The sequence below is a fragment of the Sapajus apella genome, unplaced genomic scaffold, assembly GCF_009761245.1.
Source record: "Sapajus apella isolate SASKATOON/1434 unplaced genomic scaffold, GSC_monkey_1.0 scaffold83, whole genome shotgun sequence".
Lineage (NCBI taxonomy): Eukaryota > Metazoa > Chordata > Mammalia > Primates > Cebidae > Sapajus > Sapajus apella.
This window is the reverse complement of record NW_022437023.1, coordinates 2780803-2800770: the sequence shown is the minus strand read 5'-3', so window position 1 is coordinate 2800770 and position 19968 is coordinate 2780803. Positions and strand designations below refer to the sequence as shown.

The following is a 19968-nucleotide window of genomic DNA, read 5'->3' as shown; positions in this document are numbered from 1 at the left end:
TTTTTTTTGAGATGGAGTTTTGCTCTTGTTACCCAGGCTGGAGTGCAATGGCGCGATCTCGGCTCACCGCAACCTCCGCCTCCTGGGTTCAGGCAATTCTCCTGCCTCAGCCTCCTGAGTAGCTGGGATTACAGGCACGTGCCACCATGCCCAGCTGATTTTTTGTATTTTTAGTAGAGACGGGGTTTCACCATGTTGACCAGGATGGTCTCGATCTCTTGACCTCGTGATCCACCCGCCTCGGCCTCCCAAAGTGCTGGGATTACAGGCTTGAGCCACCGCGCCCGGCCAAGCTGGTCTTCTTACTCCCACTTTATAGGCGAGAGTCTCTGAAGCTTAATTAAGTAACTTGCTAACAGCGGCTATGTTGGTTTTGTGTATCAACTTGATTAGGCCATGGTGCCCAGCTGTTTGACCAAACAATGTTGCTAAGAAGGTGTAGTTTCACTCTTGTTGCCCAGGCTGGAGTGCAATAGCAAGATCTCGGCTCACCGCAACCTCTGCCTCCCAGGTTCAAGCGATTCTCCTGCCTCACCCTCCCGAGTAGCTGGGATTACAAGCATGTGCCACCTTGCTTGGCTTATTTTTTATTTTCAGTAGAGACGGGGTTTCTCCACGTTGGTCAGGCTGGTCTCAAACTCCCAATCTCAGGTGATCTGCCTGCCTCTGCCTCCCAAAGTGCTGAGATTATAGGCATGAGCCACTGTGCCCAACCAGAAGGTATTTTTTAAGATGCAATTAACATTTAGATCAGAAGACTTTGAATAAAGCAGATTACTCTCCATAATGTAAGTGGGCCTCATCCAACAACTGAAGGCCTTGAGATAAAAAGACTGAGTGGCTACTGTGGCCCGACGGTGGAAGCGGAAACTCTGCCTCCAGACTTGGGCTGCCTCATCAGCTTTCCCAGCTCTCCAGCCTGCCTGCCTTGCAAAATCTGGACTTGCCACCCCCACAACTGTGTGAGCCAATTCCTGAAAACACATCTCTCTTTTTCAAAACACACACACACACACACACACACACACACACGCAGGTTCTACTTCTCTGGAGAACCCTCACTAATACAGTGGCAGAGCAAGAATTATAACCTAGAACTATGCAGCTAAGCTCTTAATCTCAGCATTCCACTACTATGCATATCTATATGTTCATGACCACTAACCAATTAACATTATTATGATAAACAACAAGACAGTCACTGCTGAGGAGGCACTATATCATTATCCAAATGTTTGGACTCAGTGTAAACACTAGCCCTCTCACCTGGAGAGTAAAGTATCAGTTTCACCATCTTTGATTACAAGTTCAGCAAATAGACACTATTGACTTTATTCACATCATTTGTGGCTGAGAGCTCTCCTGCATATCTGGTCTCCATTGCTGGAAGTATGCTGTTGTCATGGTGGTGAAGACAGCCAGAAGGCGCCCGAACGGTCTGTTTACTTTGCTGGCAGAGCTCACAGGCAAACAGGCACCCAGCAGCTTCTGAAGTCAGGCCAAATTCTGCAGGGATTTGGGGCTGGATTACTGAGCAGCCTCTTTACTTCTGTTGACCTGTTTGCCTAAACTGTGGGCTTCTTGGGACAGGCACTCAGCTTTGTCCACCACTGTATGGCCAGCCCTGGGCACAGTGCTGGGCCCAACCTGATGCCCACCAAGTGCTTGCCATATGAGGAGGTGCTGAGGCCAGGAGGAAGGACACTCTATCTTCCTCTTTCTTTCTCAAGTGTGATTGGGATGGATATCACCGAATTGGCAGTGATGAGAATGGGAATGGGGTGTGAGCCCTGGCTCTAGCTGTTCGTACTCCTACATACCCAGGGGACCCTGGCAAGTGGGTTTCTGGCTACCTCAGTTTCCTTGTTGATGGGGAGGCCTGTCCTGTCTGGCTGGGGGAAGGGTGAGGAGGAGGTACCTGGCAGGTGTTGAGCTCAGTATCTGCACAGTCAGTGCTGAACTGCTGAGGAGGTCAGGCGTGACTGTGGAGCCTTCCTGCTGTTTCAGGGGTCAAAGCTGTGCCCTGTCCTTATGGGTTCCTCAGGGGGCTCCTGAAACCAAAGTAATAACTCATAGAGGTGGGGCAGACAACCAGCAGGTGCTGAGACCTGCGATGTGTCAGATACCCCCATTGACTCTCACCTGGCCGGCCCTCAGGGTGGGTAGGACACAGCCTGTAAAGGCGAAGAGAATGCGACTTGGAGAAGTGATGGCACTGGTGAGGCCTACAGCTCATAGTGACAGACCCGGGATTCCTGCTCTGGTCTCTGATCTCAAAGCCCTTCTGCCCCCGACACACAATGAGGCTCCGTCTCCAGGGCCTCTCACCTGCCAGATCATCACCCTCTTTTTAAACAGTTAATTTTAACCTTAAAAAAAGTACAGTTGCCTTTTAAATTATGAAAGTAGTGCAGGCTTGCTGAGAAAAATACAGAAGGGTGTGCAGCATCTTATGATAGAGCCTCCTTAACCACGATCCTAACCCCCAAGTCCTTCGATATAGACTCTTCTGGTGCCTTCTATGAAACATAAGGATTTAAACAATGGAATCCCCAACTTGTCAGGAACTTAATTAATACATACAGACCAGCTTTATCCTTTTCAATGACACCAGAGTATTCCACCATATGGCTCTGCCACAGTTTACATAACCGATTCCCCACAGATGGGCACGTTCCTATTTTTGCTCTTATGAGCAGTGCTACAGTAAATAAGCTGGTGTGGAAATCTCTGTGCATGCTGAGCAAGTACTTACACAGGACACGTTCCTAGAAGCGGGAATGCAGGGTAAAAGAAGCACACACTTGGCTGGGCGCGGTGGCTCACGCCTGTAATCCCAGCACTTTGGGAGGCTGAGGCAGGCGGATCACCTGAGGTCAGGAGTTTGTGACTAGCCTGGCCAACACAGTGAAACCCTCTCTCTACTGAAGGTACAAAAATTAGCTGGGTGCGGTGGTGCACGCCTGTAATCCCAGCTACTCAGGAGGCTGAGTCAGAATTGCTTGAACCCAGGAGGCAGAGGTTGCAGTGAGCTGAGATCGTGTGCCACTGCACTCCAGTCTGGGCGACAGGGCCAGACTCTGTCTCAAAAAAAAAAAAAAGAAAAAAGAAAAGAAACGCACACTAAGAAGTGCTGGCCCACACTACCCTTTCAGCCCTGGCAGTGGGAGGGCCAAGTCCTCCCCACCCATCTGACAAGTGAAACAGCATCATAACTTAAGGTGCTTTCTTTGAGTTGGTTAGACTGAAAAACCTGTTGGATTTTCAGGCCATTTGTATTCGTCCCATTGTTACCTGTTTTGATTTTCCTGCTAGCTTGCTCGTCTTGTAGAATATTTTTTTTCAAACTTGGGTACACCCAGATTTCTTGTAGAATTTTGGGAACTTTTCATACCCTACAGCTTTAATACATGGTGATTATATTAAGTAGCCTTCTCTTCTGTTTCCATGACTGAACAAGGAAGTCTTTCTACCTCCACTTCATCCACTTGTTGATAAACAGAATCTACTAAACACCACCTCATACATAGTACTGTGTGACTGGTGAGGCAAACTGCTCTGGACACCTCCCCGCTGTGCCCTAAATCCCACAGCAAAGCTGCCTGAGAGGTCACTGCCCTGCCTGTCTCACCCTGCCCCTGCTCCCAGGCACCTCACCTGGCCTGCATGGGAACAGTGATGCTACTTGGGAAACAGCCCTGGTCAGCCCAACAAAGGATATGTAGGAAACTCCAGGACAGAACACTGCTCTGCAGGGAACTTCCATCTGCCTGGGCTCAGATGTGGGGATGTGGGCCACGGCGGGCAGTGCAGCCACAAACCCTGGGCCACCTCTTCTCTTCCAATTATCTCTCGCATCCTCACAACATCCCACACACGTTCTTGGTCCCCACTGTCTTCTCTTTGCTTTCTAACCCTCTCCACCTTCCTCAGATTTAGAATAGTATGTGCTACTAGCACTGGGTGAATTATCACTCCTGGTTAGCCATTCCCCTCTTCTGAGACAGGCTGTGTCTCCAAAGCCATCCCAGTTACCAGCCAATAGACAGGAAGTTGGTCACTCGAGGAAGGGGGGACACCTTCACTTTGGCCCTAGAATCACATTAAGCCTACTTTGGTCACTCCCAGGTGATCCTGGGTGGGATCAGCAGGACTGAATGATGGCTCTACACTCCCTCCACCCAGAACTTCTGCAAAATTCCGAGATTTGTTTTGCAGGTTCAAGGAGGTGTGGCTCAAGGATTCAGACCCATCTTAGCTGCAAACCCAAACGAGAGCCTGCGCTAACTCCACAGCCTCCACCCTGCCTTAGCTTGAACACCAACTGCCTCCTTCTGCTCCATGCCGAAGGAGGGTCCACAGCCCATCCCTGTGGGGCTGGCTTGCTCCTCTGCCTGAGTCACCACCTGTGGCTAGGATCTCCTGCAGCTGAAAGCAGCAGCAAGTGCAGGGTGTCTACTCCCGGCACTACATCCTCATGACCCTGAGTTCCCTCTGAAGGAAGGTATGAGGATGAGCTGTAGCACTCAGGTAAGGAGAGACATGAAGAGGGAAGGCAAGAAGCAGGGGGATCAGGCCACGTGCGGTGGCTCATGCCTGTAATCTCGGAACTTTGGGAGGCTGAGGCCGGTAGATCATTTGAGCCCAGGGGTTCGAGAACAACCTGGCCAACATGGAGAAACACAATCTCTACTAAAAAATACAAAAATTAGCTGGTTATGGGGGCGTGTGCCTATAGTCCCAGCTACTCAGGAGGCTGAGGCAGGAGAATTGCTTGAACCCAGGAGGCAGAGGTTGCAGTGAGCTGAGATTGCACCACTGCACTCTAGTCTAAGGAACAGAAGGAGACTTTGTCTCAAAAACAAACAAACAAACAAACAAACAAACAAAAAAACCCAAAAACTAAAACTAAAAAGCAGTGGGGGCTGGGTGCAGTGGCTCATGCCTGTAATCCCAGCACTTTGGGAGGCCGAGGTGGGTGGATCACTTGAGGCTAGGAGTTCGAGACCAGCTTGGCCAACATGGTGAAACCCTGTCTCTTAAAAAAATAAATAAACAAATACATAAAAGGCAGGGGGAATAGCAGCAGGGAAAGCCAGGGGCTGCATGAATTCTGGGTGCCTTTGAAGGTGAATATAACATGATGATGATGAAGAGGACAGAATAGTACAGGGTACCGGAGAAAACTGTCTACACTGCTGATAAGTAAAGGGGAACCAATAGATAAATAAATAAAGTGAGACAGGAGAAGCTACAACTGTTTGGCTGCATAAAAGTAATATTACTTGAGCTATTTATATTAATGGCTTAGCGTTGTTATGTAATTACGATGCAGCTCAATGATGATGTGTGTAATCAGTGCCAGACCAATTGGACTGTGTGTTGACTGATCATAACAATCCCAGGTACAGCTGATTGTTCTGGTGTGCTGTTAGTGGAGATTGGTCCCAGATTGGTCCTTGTGGTAACAGTGGTGGGAGTACTAACGATGATGATGACATGTGCTACAAATGCCCACTCATTTAATTCTCACAAGAGCCCATATCCACATCACCTACCATCCCCTGGCCTGTTTTACAGAAGGATGTGGTGCAGCTTGCTCCAGGCCCCACTGCTGGTGAGTGGCAGAGCAGATCCCCACGCACTGGGCATGAACCCAGGCTTCTGGCTCCATTCCTTCAGCACTCTGCTACTCTACACCCCACATGATGGCGTTCGCAGAGGGCCAGGATCCCCACCGCACTGGGCTGTGCCTCCTCTGCCCTGTGTCCCCTGCCAGTCCTCTCCTCACCTGTGTAGCTGCTGGAAGGAAGTGGATGCTGTGGTCCCCCATTGAGCTCTGGGGCTCCTTCTGCCTCTGCCACTTCCTCTTTCTCCTCCTCTTCCCGGACCTCAGGGGCTTCCTCCTGTGGCTGCTCCATGGCTGATCTCCCCTCGGTGCCACGCCTGCAGGCCCGGTCATAGCTCTGGCATCGTCTGGGTCTGAACGCAGATGGACCTCTACAGGGTGGTTCCCATCAGCCTGGGCAGAGGAGAAGACAGGAAGAGGTCAGGGGGGGCAGTGACAAGGGAAAGGGTGGTGGGCGTGGGGCACGCTTGGGGGCTGCTGTCATGGAAGGGGTTGTTCTGCTCCTGCTCCTTCCCCAGTACCTGTAGTGCTATCCCATGGTCTCTGCTCCTTGTATCACAAGTTACTTGCCCTCCCACCCTTCCCACCTGGCTCTTGTGGTAGGTTTGTGGGGTTTGGAGCAGGCTTCATAAATCAGAGAGGTGACATACCACTGTGCCACCCTTCCCTGCCTCCTGTTCTGAATCTCCAGGAAGCACACTGGAATGACTTGAGGGGCTTTTCCCAACTCTCCAGCCCACCTGGAGATACAGATACGCATCATGCCTCCCAGCCCCCACCCTGTCCCCACCCGCACTCAGGCCCAAGAATCATGGCTGTCCTGAGCGATTGTTCCTGAAGGAGTAAGCCCCATCTTTTCAGCAGTTGGGTGTGGAAAAAAGACATAAAGCACTGCTATTCTCGGATCATGTCGACAGCGGATCTGCAACTAGACCCTCAATAGCAGAGACATCAGACAAAGGAAGATGTGCTCCGTCCTGGAGTCTTTCCAAGGTGACGCCTTACTGGGTGGTGACACCATGGCCACATCACCCAGGAGGAGACAGTTCCAACCCTTAGCAAGTAAAACATTGTCCACAAATGCCACAGTCAAAGATGATAAGAGAGGTACTGTGGAGAGTCTCCCAGCAGGGAAATGTCTGCACCAGACCTTGTGGAAGGAAGAGAAGATCTGCTTTAGGAAGATGTTAAGCATCTGCGGGACCTCGCCTCTTGGATATCTTACCCACAGCTCAAACTTAACTTATCCAAGCAGAACCCATCATTTCCCCCAAACCCATTGATCCTCTAGTAATCCTTACTTTAGTGACCCACCTGCCTGTCTACCCACTCATCTGAGCCAGAAGCTGGAGTGATCTGAGATTCCTTCTGCCCTCTCTCCCTGCTCTAGGCCTGCCAGCTTGGCTGTACACTGGAATCATTGGGGAATATTTAAAAAGACAGATGTCTGGTAACATCCCCAGAGATTCTCCTTTGATTGGTTTGGGGAGAAGCTTGGACACTGGGGTTCTTATTTTTTAATTCTCCTGGTGATTGTAATGTGCAGCCAAGATTGAGAACCACTCACTTCTTCACAGCAAAGCATTCCAACTGGTAGTAAATCATTCCCTCTCAAAACATCTTAACAGTACCCAATCATATCCCCCAGGCCTTCCCTCCTTGGACTTAACAATAACCTTGGGGCCTCCTTGAGGGTTGAGGCTGGGAGGAGGAGAGGAGCAGAAAAAATAACTATTGGGTACTAGGCTTAGTACCTGGGTGACGAAATAATCTGTATAACAAATCCTGTGACATAAGTTCACCCATATAACAAATCTGCATGTGTAGCCTGAACCCAAAATAAAACAACAAAAAAACCCTCTCACTGTTTCCGGTGTTTCTGTTGTTGTTTGAGAGTGTCTCACTCCGTCGTCTAGGCTGGAGTGCAGCGGCGCAATCATGGCTCACTGCAGCCTTTATCTCCTGTGCTCAAGCGATTCTCCCAGCTCAGCCACCTGAGTGGCTGGGACTACAGGTGTGCACCACCAAACCCAGCTCATTTATGTATTTTTTGTAGAGATGGGGTTTCCCCATGTTGCCCAGGCTGGCTTTGAAGTCCTGGGCTCAAGCAATCTGCCCACCTTGGCTTATCAAGGTGTTGGAATTATAGGCATGAGCCACTGTGCCTGGCTTAAAAATAATTTTAATTATAATAAAATGAGAAGGCAAAACAAAATAATAATGTGAAGATGACCGGGAACGATCAACATTCAATCAGCTCAAGTCCCTTTATTTTTCAAAAGATGTCTCAAGATGCTGATGTAGAATTTCCAAATTATTACAGTAGAGTGGGAAAACTTGGAGAGGGTCATGTAAACCTCTAGCTTTGTGACTGAGAAAGCCTCTCAGACAGGAGCAGACCACAGAGATACAACTAAATGAATGTGGGATCCTGGACGAGATCCCGCAGCAGAAAGTGGGCAGCAGCGGAAAAACTGGTAAGGTCTGAACAGCACACTGAGTTTGGTTAATAGTATTATACCAGTATTCCTTAATGTAAGATTTAATCTTAGCTGGGTAAAGGATAGGTGGGGACTCTGTACAATCTCTGCAACTTTTCTGTAACACCAAACTTTTTTCAAAATAGAGTTAGAATTTTAAAAACTTTTAAAAATTTGGTTTTCTGGCTTCTCTTGAAAATTGGGCAAACCTGGCCACTGGGCACCTGCATGCCTCTGGCACCCACCCGAGCTGAGCAATGGCTGCCCACTTGTCTCGCCTCCACTAGTGGCAGTTTCTCCCCTGCAGACTCTACTCATTTACACTGCATTGTAGGGACCTGGGAGTTTGTTTAACATACGTCAGTTCCTCGAGGATCAGTCCCTGACCACTTGCCCCTGGGTGTTAAACTTGGGAAGCACCAGACCCAGAGCACAGGAAATGTTCATAGGTACTGTTCTGCTGGCCCTGTGGCTTTCTCCAAGTGGCAGCTGGGACAGCCACTCCCACGTCTCCCCAGCTCCATTCTCCTTATAAGTCTCAGTCTTCTCTGGATCAGCGATGTGCCTACCTAAACACTCAATTTCCCAAGCTCTCTTGCAGCTACAGTGTTCACTGGCATAATTCTGACCAGCAATATGTGAACAGAAATATACCAGGAGGAGCTTCTGAAAAAGCTATTACTTCCTAATAGAAACAAACTTCTGCCCTTTCCATCTTCCTGCCTGGAACAGGAATACTATGCCTAGAGGTGTAGCAGCTGCCTTTGGAGCAGCAGAAGACAGGGTAGGAGGTGGGTGGAAAGTCTAAAAGCATCCGGCCACTGTGGCCTCTAGAAGCTGCTGGACGTGCGCTGCAATGGCGACCTCCAGACTGCTTGTTAGGTGAAAAATATCAAACTCGTTTTACCAGGCACTGATTACCAGATTTCTGTTGCATGCAACCTAACACAATCCTAATTAAAAATAGGAGACACAGAGACACTAGCTAAAAAGGAGAGTACAATTCTGGGGTGGAGGTTGGCCACAATACTGGAAAAAGGACTCGGCAATCACCAAGAGCAGTTTGTGACTGCAGTGGCATTAGTCAGCTTTAAAAAAAATATCTAGCCATTATCCAAATAATAAGTACCAGAAACTGATTCTTTATGCTCCACAAGATCGAAAGCCTAGAGATGGAGGAGGCAGGGAAGGGTGAGAAGGGGCCACGGGAGGCTTCAGAAGGGGTGAGTCCCAAGAGAATGAGCAGTGCTAGTGACAACGGTCCGACGGTGGGACTCCTGAGAACCACGGCACAGTGGCAGTGGAGCCCAGGGTGAGTGGGATGAGGCAATGAGAACACACTCTGTTTCTGGACCCATGTGGCGGGGGTGTCAGTGCATATGGCAGGCTATGGTGATGAAAGCCAGGAAGAGTGGGACATGAAGATGTGGGGTTCCCCCTTAGCAGGCAGTAACAGAGGAGGAAAAGCTACAATACTGCCTGGTATATATAATTGACAACACAGCCTCTGAGGCTCTGGTGACCCTGGGGAGGACCTGACGGGGCTCCCTGTCAGGTCCAAATCCTGGAGGGAGGGGAGGTAGGCTGACTGAGCTCCCACTATGCTTCAGGTTCTCACTCAAGCCTCAACAGCCCCCATAAAGCCTTAAAGGCCCCCCCTTGCAGATGACAACGGTGACAAGCCTGAGGATCCCAACAAGGTGTTTCAGAAAACATGCTGGAGGACAAAGCAGAAAACAGCAGAGCTTCGGACACAGAGCGACTCAAGACCGGCCAGGCCCTGACAGCTGTGTGCACTGCGCTGTGTTACTTGGCCGAGCCTCAGCTCCCACTCCCACATGTGAACTGTGAGTGGGTTTTTCCACCAGAACTGGGAAAACTGTTCTCAGTTTCAGGAGGTGCAAAGTGGCTGCCTCTTAGGTTCAGATGCAGTTCTAGAATATGGCTAGAATTTTGGATTTGGGACCAGGGTCTCTTGTTCCCCTGCTGACATCTCTCCCCAGCCTGGAATTGTCTCTTCTGGTTGTGACCTCTCAAGGACACCAGCAAAGAGGGAGGGGAGCTATAGCCTGGCTGTTCTAAAACCTACACACATCCCTTGGGCTGCTCCTATTTAGATTGAACCACTGTGCTGCAGCCTATCCTGGCATTTTGCCAGAACCCTGCCATTTTCACATGGCCTCAATGCTCCATCTATAGCTGAGGTCTGCCATCTACCCCAAGCCAAGGCTGCTCCCTACACACTGTTCTCAGCTTGCCTGGCCAGGAGCAAACGACCCCTACACTCTCTCCCCTGACCCACTGGACCTAGGCCCACTGTCTGGATTTTCTCAGGTAGCTGCTACCCCACCTACCACTATTCCTGCAATGAACCCTATTCTCCTCTTCCTTTAATCAGCCCTGGCACTAAAGATAGCACGGCCTGGGCCGGGCACCGTGTCTCACACCTGTAATCCCAGCACTTTGGGAGGCTGAGGCGGGCAGATCACATGAGGCTAGGAGTTTGAGACCAGCCTGAGCAACATGGTGAAACCCCGTCTCTACTAAAAATACAAAAATTAGCTAGATGTGGTGGTGTACGTCTGTAATCCAGCTACTCGGGAGGCTGAGGCACGAGAATCAATTGAACCTGGGAGGCAGAGGTTTCAGTGAGCCAAGATCGTACCACTGCACTCCAACCTGAGGACAGATCGAGACCCTGTCTCAAAAACAAAGAAAGTTTGTGCACAGTGGCTCATGCCTGTAATCCCAGCACTTCGGGAGGCCGAGGTGTGTGGATCACTTGAGGTCAGGTGTTCAAGACCAGCCTGGCCAACATCTCTACTAAAAATTCAAAAATTAGCCGGGCGTGGTGGCACACACCTGTAATCCCAGCTACTTCTACTTGAGTGGCTGAGGCACGAGAATCGCTTGAACCCAGGAGGCAGAGGTTGCAGTGAGCCGAGATTGCTCCACTGCACTCCAGCCTGGGTGACAGAGGAGACTGTCTCAAAACAACGACAACCACAACACAGCCTGGCACTGTTTAATTTGTATGCTGGCAAAAAACCCTGGCTTCTTTTTAGCCTGGGTCCCAGTGTTGGCTATCCCCCCCTCCACCCCCCAGCACTGTGCCAGAGCCAGAAGCCCTCTGATCATATCACAGCTTTGCCCCATTTAAGAGGTTGGAGCTTGAGACCCTCAGACAAGAAAAGGGCCCTGCAGCCAGAATGAGGGGGCACGAATGCAGCAACGTAGCCCCTCACCAAGAAGTAGTCTCTAGCAAAAGAATTTCTTGTGGCCGGGCTCGGGGGAAGGGCAGGGGGCTCACGCCTGTAATCCCTGCATTTTGGGAGGCTGAGGCAGGTAGATCACCTGAGGTCAGGAGTTCAAGACTAGCCTGGCCATCATGGCAAAACCCCATCTCTACTAAAAAAAAAACAAAAATTAGCTGGGTGTGGTGGCATGCACTTGTAATTCCAGCTACTCAAGAGGCTAAGGCAAGAGAATCACTTGAACCTGGGAGATGGAGGTTGCAGTGAGCCACAATCGTGCCACTGCACTCTAGCCCAGGCAACAGAACAAGACACCATCTCAAAAAATAAAAATAAAAGAATTTCTTGCAAAACAAAGCCCTGGACTACTCCAGTTCTGGCATACATGCATACACACACACACACGCACGCCAGTAGTGCACATGTAGCCCCATGCTCCCATTCCAATATCCACTGTCTGGTCCCAAGAAGAAACTCAGCGCTGTGGAGAGCTTAGGTGCAGGGAGGGGCATGACTTTATTCATTGCCCATTGGCAGGTGAATTTCATGGGCAGTGGTAGTTAGGAGCTTAATCCAAATGACCCAGAGCTCGAGAGAGACCTGGTCTGGGGCCAGAGCAACTAAGCCACCTGGGGTCCAGTCCTTCCCACCATGTCCAGTTGTCTCCCTTCCCCCTCTCTGCTAGGAGTAGGGAGGGGCTCACTTTCAGGGCAGCCCTCTGTGCTCCTGGTCAGCTGGACAACCCCCAAGTGCCTTGTACTCCTTGTGGTGACTCAGGAGTTTCCCTGATGTCCACTAGCAGGCTGCATGGTGTGGGAACATTTCTGCCCTATCCAGAGGATGAGTGGGGATGGTCAGTGTGCCAGGGGCCTCCATGGGCTCCATCTGTCACATGGTACAGCCTGATGGGCCTTCTTCCTGTACCAGAGCCTAAGCTGAGTCACCACCTCCATCACAATGGTATCAGCTTCCCTTTTCCAAGGACTTATTACAACTATGCTCTGTGTATACTGACAAATATAATCCTTACAACAACCCTAAGAGGCAAGTACTATTATTATCCCCATTTAACTGATGTGGAAATTATGGCACAGAGAGGGAAAGTAATTGGCTCAAGGTCACACAGTAACTAGGGGAACAGGATTTGAGTCAAGGCAGGTTGGCTCAAGTCTTAGCCACTCTATTGTGTGCCTCATACATGGTGCTGGTTAAGGCTGGACCAGAAGCTGGCATGTCCTTGCCCAGCTGGGGCCCCTCAGCCACAGTCTGGAGCTATCACCTGAATCCTGTCTGACTGCCAGTCCCCAGCTGTTTCTGTCAAGAACACTTTGGTCAAAGCCCTTCTGGACATTACTGCCAGAAAATGACCCCTGAGTGCCACAGGCTCTGGTCCTTGCCTCCCTCTCCAGCCCTATCTGCTTGCCCTGCCCCCCTACTTGCCCCATGATCCGGCATCACTCCTTGAGCATAGAGGCTTGCACTGTCATCTACCAGGAATGCTGCCCCCTCCACTAGCTAAGACCTTCTCTCCTTCAAGACCTGCCAGTGCCTCTTCCGGAAACTTCTCCTGGATTAGCTCTATTCTGTTCCTTCTCACCACTACCCTGGCCCAGGCCCTCCAGATCTGCAACCACTACACCAAACCGCCATGTCTGCTAACTGCTCTGGCCTCACCATGTTATCAGTTTCCCAGAGAATGCCCTGCATCTTACTGAGGTAGGTCCCGGCACCTGGCACGGTGCCTGGCATTTAGTGGGTGCTCAACATACATTTGCTGAATGAATAAATATACTAAAAACATGAGCCTTAGCCACACTATTTTGAGTTGCAGCACTTGCCACTGTATCAGTTTTTATATATTACTGCCATCGAGATGCAATACTCCAAAGAACTTAATTCTGTCAGCTTCAGTGAGGCCTGGGTTCAAACCCTGGCTCATCCCTCCCACTTCATGACTTGGGGAAGATACTAAAACTGGGATACTGCCACCTAACCTGAGAGGCTGCTGTGTGGAATAAGGAACGATGCAGTAACTGGTAAGGGTCCTTCAAATAAGGACCACGGCGGCTGCTACTATTATCATCATCCGTGGCTTGTGTTAAGGGATTGTATGGTGATATTCCAGCTCTAGAAATGTGCTAGCCTGCTGAACCCCAAGGGACCTCCACAGACAGAGCTTCTTAGACCCTGCCTCACCATCAACTGTGGGGAGAGAGCTGGCAGGGAGCTCCCTACCCAGCACAAGCTTCTTTTTTCAGGGAGAAGGGCCTAAACCTTCCTCCACCTGCCCCACATGCGGGTGACCCAGTTGCTGTGATCTTTTCCTTCCTCCCACACTGCAGGGTAATAAAGGGCAGCCTATGGATGCAGGACAGAGGTTGCTCCATCTCCGTGGCAGGTGCTTTTGGGAACAGAAGTGAGGGACGCCATGGGAGAATGGGTCTGGCTGATAATCTCCCAACCTTTCCTATCAATCATTAATCCAAGTGCTGACCTAGTGCCCTGGTTTTCTAGGGCAGCAACTCTGCCGTGTTCTCTGCTTACTATTTGCCAATTCAGGTCACTCCACCCTCTTAAGGACACAGGAGAAGGCCGTGTGGCCTTCTAGCTGGCCAGAGTCACCCCAGAGAGTCACCTGAGGCCAAACCCCAGGAGTGGCCTGGGGCTGGTCTTGTTCAGAGAGTGCCAGAACAAGAGAAGAGGCCACCCACGCATGCTACAATTCTTCCCATTGCCCCAAGATGCAGCCCCTAGGAACAACCCAGCCTCCAGGGCTGGAGAATGTCCTGGAGAAGAGACCAGAGACAAGAGGGTACTCTTCACCAGGGATAGGAAAGCTGCCACAGAAGGGGGCCTTGGGTGTGGCCGCCCACCCACCCACAGTAGGGAGAGAGAGGCACCCAGATCCCTGCATCAACTCTCCACTGGGAACACTAATGTGCTGACTGCCTCCAACTGTAGCCACTGAAGACTGTGAAAACGCTAAAAATCTGTGGTTTTCACAAACAAGAGAAGCTCAGCAATGTCAAAGCACATACACATGCATAGAAACAAAACTGAAAAGACGTGGCCAGTACAACGGTACTCTTCTCTGAGGGGTGAAGCTGTAGATGATTTTTATTTTCTTAATTATATTTTCCTACGTTATCCAGTTTCTTCACAGTAGTATGGGATACTTTCATAATCCAGGGTTGGTTGAGGGAAGGGGGAGACATTTTAAAAACCAAATAAAATGCTGAGAGATGACAATGAGGTAAAGGAAAGGCCTGCCCAGGTCCCAGAAGAGACCTAGCTCTCTCCTCCTGAAGCTTTAATGGGCCTGAGGCCCCCCCACGCTGCTTGGGCAGGGCTTCCGAGGTAGGGTGGTTCTGCCGGCAGGCAGAGAGACACACCGGGGACCGGTCCAGAGCCCTTCTCAGCTAAGACCACAGGGGCTATGGTTGGACATTGTCCCTGCTCCTTTGCCCTTCTTCTGGTCCCTGCCAGCTGCTTTCATTCACTCGTTCAACAAATATTTGTCAAGTACCTACCACCATGTGCCAGGCTACATTAGCCAGCAGTAACCAGGGCTCTGAAGGACAAATGCCAAGCACGGGACAGCACTCAGAGCACGAGTCTGGTGCGGTGGTCAAGAGAAGCTTTCCTGAGGACCTTACACAGCCTTTGACCCAGGCAGGCTGAGTGGGATTCCGGGGTGATAGAAACAGAGATATGAAGAGGCCCAAGGAAGGAGAACCCAGGCTGTCTGTGGGTAGAGAGAAGGGCCGTGGCCAGAGGTCACTCAGGGTCTTGAAGGGGTAAGCTGAGGATGTGGGTGTTTATTCTAGGGGCAACAGAGAGCCTAGCAGGGTTATGAAGAGGATGGGAAGGAACAGAGTTGCATTTTTACAAAGATCTTTCAGGCTGCTGTAAAGGACAGACTGGAGACGATTTCAGCCAGGCTCGGAGGAGCAAGGGTTACAGCAAACCTGGCAAGGGAGTCAGCGGGAGGGGAAGGCCACCTCCCAGAGCCCTGCAAGGTCTGGGAAGCAGCTGCCTGTTCTGTTCCCGGGAAGACCCAGGCTGAGGAGTTGAGGGATGGGGCCCTGACTCATAGCTGAGTACCTCTCTGGCTGCCCCACCTGTGTCCTCACTGAGTAAAATGTCAGAATTAGATCATCTCCAAGGCTCATTCCTGCTCTGCCCTCCCGGGCTCCAGCCTCCCATAGGTCCTCGTCTCACTGATTCCCGACTATGACACACACAGGTATCTGGGGAGCAGACGTGGCACTTGTCACTGCTTAGCATGAGGACAATTGACACTAACAGCCACACTCCCAGGCTTGACAACTCCACCCAAGCCCCTCACACCTCTGACACAGAGCTCTTGTGACCAGAATGCCAACTACAGGTCAACAGCCCTGCTCTAGGGGCTCTGTGGTTACAGAGTGTGGACACCACAGACACCACCACTTATACCTTTTTTTTTTTAATTATTTTTGAGACAAGATCTTCCTGTCACCCAGGCTAGAGTGCAGTGGCACAATCATAGCTCACTGCAGCCTCGATTTCCTGGGCTCAGGTGATTCTCCCATCTCAGAGTAGCTGGGACCACAGGTGCGCACCATCACGCCCGACTAACTTTTGTATTTTTTGTAGATAAAATACAACTTTTATCTAAGTTTTATGAATTTTATCTGGGTTTTCACCATGTTGCCCAGGCTGGTCTCAAACTCCTGGGCTCAAGTGATCTGCCCGCCTTGGCCTCCCAAAATGCTGGGATTACAGGCGTGAGCCACCGCACCCAGCTACTGTTTTCCTTTCAAACAATGAAGACTAGGACAGCCTTTAAGAGCACCTGGCTAGCTCAGTTGGTGGAGCATGAGACTCAAGTTCCTGAAGTGCTTTCAGGTACATCACACCTCATTTAATCGATCAAGTGAGATGAGGGAAGGCAGGGCCATTTCATTTATCACTACACCACCCACTCTGAGGGAAAATCTGGCTGGCTCTTGCTGACCTGTGAATGCTTTGGATGAGGGGACCAAGGCTGGTGGTAAGAAGGGCAGCCACTTGAGTGGGTGGCCAGCAGGCCCCACGAGAGACCATGAAAGCCCAGGAGAAATGGGACATACAACTGCAGGAGGGAGGCAGGAATAGGGATCTGCAGGGCTAAGTGACTTCTGAACCTTCCCAGGGAGAGAGGAGACACAGAAAAATCCCACGGCTAAGCCGTGATTGGTCAGGAGAACCCACGGATCTCAAGTTCAAGTCTCACCCAAAACATTCATGTTCTTTGACCCTAAAATTCCCCTCACAGGAAAACAAACTGGGTTGCTTACTGCAATGTTATTTACATAAAGATCATGATTCCCAAGAAAATAACTAGAAAAAGAATAGAAGAACGTTCCCCTGTATGAATAGGGTATAGGTGATTTGGGTTTTTTAAAAAACGTCATTGTACTTTTTTTTTTTTTTTGAGATGAAGTCTTGCTCTGTCATTAGGCTGGAGTGCAGTGGTATGACCTTGGTTCACTGCAGCCTCCGCTTGCGAGGCTCAAGCAATCTTCCTACCACAGCCTCCGGAGTAGCTGGGACTACAGATGTATGCCACCATGCCCAGGCAATTTTTGTATTTTTAGTAGAGATGGGTTTTCATCATGTTGGCCAGGCTGATCTTGAACTGAACTCCTCAAATGATCCTCCCTCCTTGGCATCTTAAAGTGCTGGAATTACAGGCGTGAGCCACCGTGCCTGGCTTTTTTTTTTTTTGACAGAGTCTCACTCTGTCACCCAGGCTAGGTACAGTGGTGCGATTTCAGCTCACCGCAATCTCTGTCCCCTGGGTTCAGATGATTCTTCTGCCTCAGCCTCCCAAGTAGCTGGGATGACAGGCACCTGCCACCATACCCAGCTAATTTTTGTATTTTTAGTAGAAACGGGTTTCACTAGCCCCAGGCTAGTCTTGAACACTTCACCTCAAGTGATCCACTTACCTTGGCTTCCCAAAGTGTTAGAATTACAGGCGTGAGCCACCATGCCTGGTCTCTTTTTTTTTTTTTTTTTTTTTTTGAGACTGGGTCTCACTTTGTTGCCCGGGTTGGAGTGCAATGGCTCAATCCTGGCTCACTGCAACCTCTGCCTCCTGGATTCGAGCAATTCTCCCACCTCAGACTCCCATAGCTGGGACTACAGACACGTGTTACCACGCCTGGCTAATGCTTGTATTTTTGGTAGAGTCAGGGTTTCACCATGTTGGCCAGGCTGATTTTAAACTCATGACCTCAAGTGATTTGCCCACCTTGGCCTCCCAAAGTACTGGGATTACAGGCGTGAGCCACCACACCTGGCTAATGTCACTGTGCTTTTAAACTTTCGGTAACAAACACTTATGATCTTCATTTTACTTGACCCAGGACAGCATGTGATATGACTGCTCGATTCCTCCTCCTCCACACCTTCTCTTCACTTGGCTCCCTCCCAGGTTTTCCTCTGTTATCACTGGCTATCCTTATCAATCTCCTTTGTTGGTCCCTGTTAGCAATTTTCTTCCTAATCTCTAAAGGTCTCTTTCATTCTCCATCTCCGCTTCCTCTCTCTATGATCTTATGACAGCTCGTGCGTTCCAATGCCTTCTGTATGCTGATGATTCCCAAACTTATTTCTCTAGGCCAGCTTCTCTGACACCTCCACATGGATGTCCAATGGTGGCACAAGCCTAACACATCCCAAACTGAGCCCTGGACCTTCCCCGCATGGTCTCTCTCATCTCAGGTAATGAAAACTCCAACCTTCCAATTAAAGTCAATGAATCTTGATGGCTTTGCTTTTTTTTTTTTTTTTTTTTTTTTTTTTAAGATGGAGTCTTGCTCTGTCGCCAGGCTGGAGTACAGTGGCGCAATCTCAGCTCACTGCAACCTCTACCTCCTGGGTTCAAGTGACTCTTCCGCCTCAGCCTCCCGAGTAGCTGGGACCACAGGTGCATGCCACCACGCCCGGCTAATTTTTGTATTTTTAGTAGAGATGGGGTTTCACCATGTTGGCCAGGACTCGATCTCTTGACCTCGTGATCCGCACACCTCAGCCTCCCATTTGCCTTTAATAAATATATAGAATCTTATCACTTCTCACCACCTCTACTGCTATGACCCTGGTCCCAGACAACACCATCTGGGTCTATCAAATCCTTCCTGGAGCTTCCTACCTCAGAGAAAACGCCCATCTTGATACCTGCCAGCAGGTCTTCTGGAAGTGGTACCCCTGCCTGCTCCACTCCTTCTGGTACATTAAGCACCAGGCACACGGCCTCCTTCTGGGCTAAACACAGGGGGCATATCCTGCCTTGGGTGGGCCTTTGCGGCTGCTGTTCTCCCTAGCTGAAGTTCTTTCCCCAGTTACCCATCTTCACAGCTCACTGCTTCACCTCCTTCAGGTCTTTTCTCAAATGTGGCCATCTCAGTGAGGGCCCTCCCTGGCTTCCCTATTTCAAACCAGCATAGTCCTTCCTCAGGTACTTCCATCTCCCTTCCCTGCTTCAACTTTCTCCATTCGTCTTACTGCTCTCTGGCAGAGTATATGCATATTTTCTCGTTTGTTTAGTGCTTGTCTCTTCCCAAAGAATGTAAGCCCTAAGAGGCAGAGATTTTTGTCTGTTGTTAGATTCACATAATCGAGTATTAGAGGAGCAACTGGCATAATTGGAAAAAGGATGTCTGTTCACCATGCAACTTGAAACAGTCCTGTAGAGATAATTGCCCAAGGGCTTCAGTTTTCCAGGGGCATCTGACCCTGCTTTCCAGGCCCCCTCCAGGTCATTCCAGACCCTTCAAAGGAGGAGCTCATCAGATGAGCATAAATTGGTAGAAATGTGGTAGAGGGTGAATGTAGAAGCAGCTGGCTGAGGGGCCTGGCTGTGGTCTGGCTAGTCCTTTTGCTAATCTGCCAAGTGACCCTGGGGTTGGTGGTTCTGTGGTGGTGGCAGGGGCGGGGGGTGGGGCTTCATTTTTCCCATGAGGAGGCAGCACTGGTGCTTTTTCCTCCCTTAAACTCTACAATCTTCTCACTAAGACCCCAAGGCTACTATTATTACTCAATGGAGGGAGGTGTCCCTGACTCAGAGTCCTAGGTCAGACCCAGGGTGGGGGTGGGGCGATGATGACAAATCCCTGGGTGCCTTTAAAACCGCCTATATTGAGGGAGAAAGGTAAGACCAGTCATAGGACAGACTGTGCATAACGAGGGAAGAGTGAAGGGCAGCTGAGTCCTAAGAAGGAGGAAATTGCCTCTGGAGGCCTCAGGGAAGGTTCAAGGTCAAGAAGAGTTAGGTCACCAAGATAATCTGAAAAGTACACTATGCTAATTACAGAAAATACTGCTGGGCACAGCAGCTAGGCAGGGAGGTTGAGATGGGAGGACTGCTTGAGCCCAGTAGTTCCAGACCAGCCTGGGCAACACAGCAAGACCCTGTCTCATTTTTTAGTAAAAAAAGCAAATTTAAAGAAAAAGAAATAAAATACAAAGAAGAAAATAAAGATTGAGGGGTAGGGTGTTGTAGATAGGGGAAATATAGGATCCTAGGCCCAGGAGAGGAAGATAGAGAAAGAAACAAGGAGACAGGGAGGCAGGG

The 19968-nt window shown here is 50.0% G+C and overlaps 1 protein-coding gene across 4 annotated transcripts in view; it reads right to left on the bottom strand.

Annotated features, from left to right (window-relative positions):
- Nucleotides 1-19968, bottom strand: part of PPARD (peroxisome proliferator activated receptor delta) — an 84551-nt gene that overhangs the window by 10913 nt on the left and 53670 nt on the right. For all 4 annotated transcript variants that reach the window (XM_032253511.1, XM_032253510.1, XM_032253512.1 and 1 more), the window contains one exon: nucleotides 5792-6022. In XM_032253511.1, coding sequence (XP_032109402.1) covers nucleotides 5792-5921 — 130 coding nt within the window. In that variant the 5' untranslated portion in view covers nucleotides 5922-6022. The remainder of the gene's footprint in view (nucleotides 1-5791; nucleotides 6023-19968) is intronic.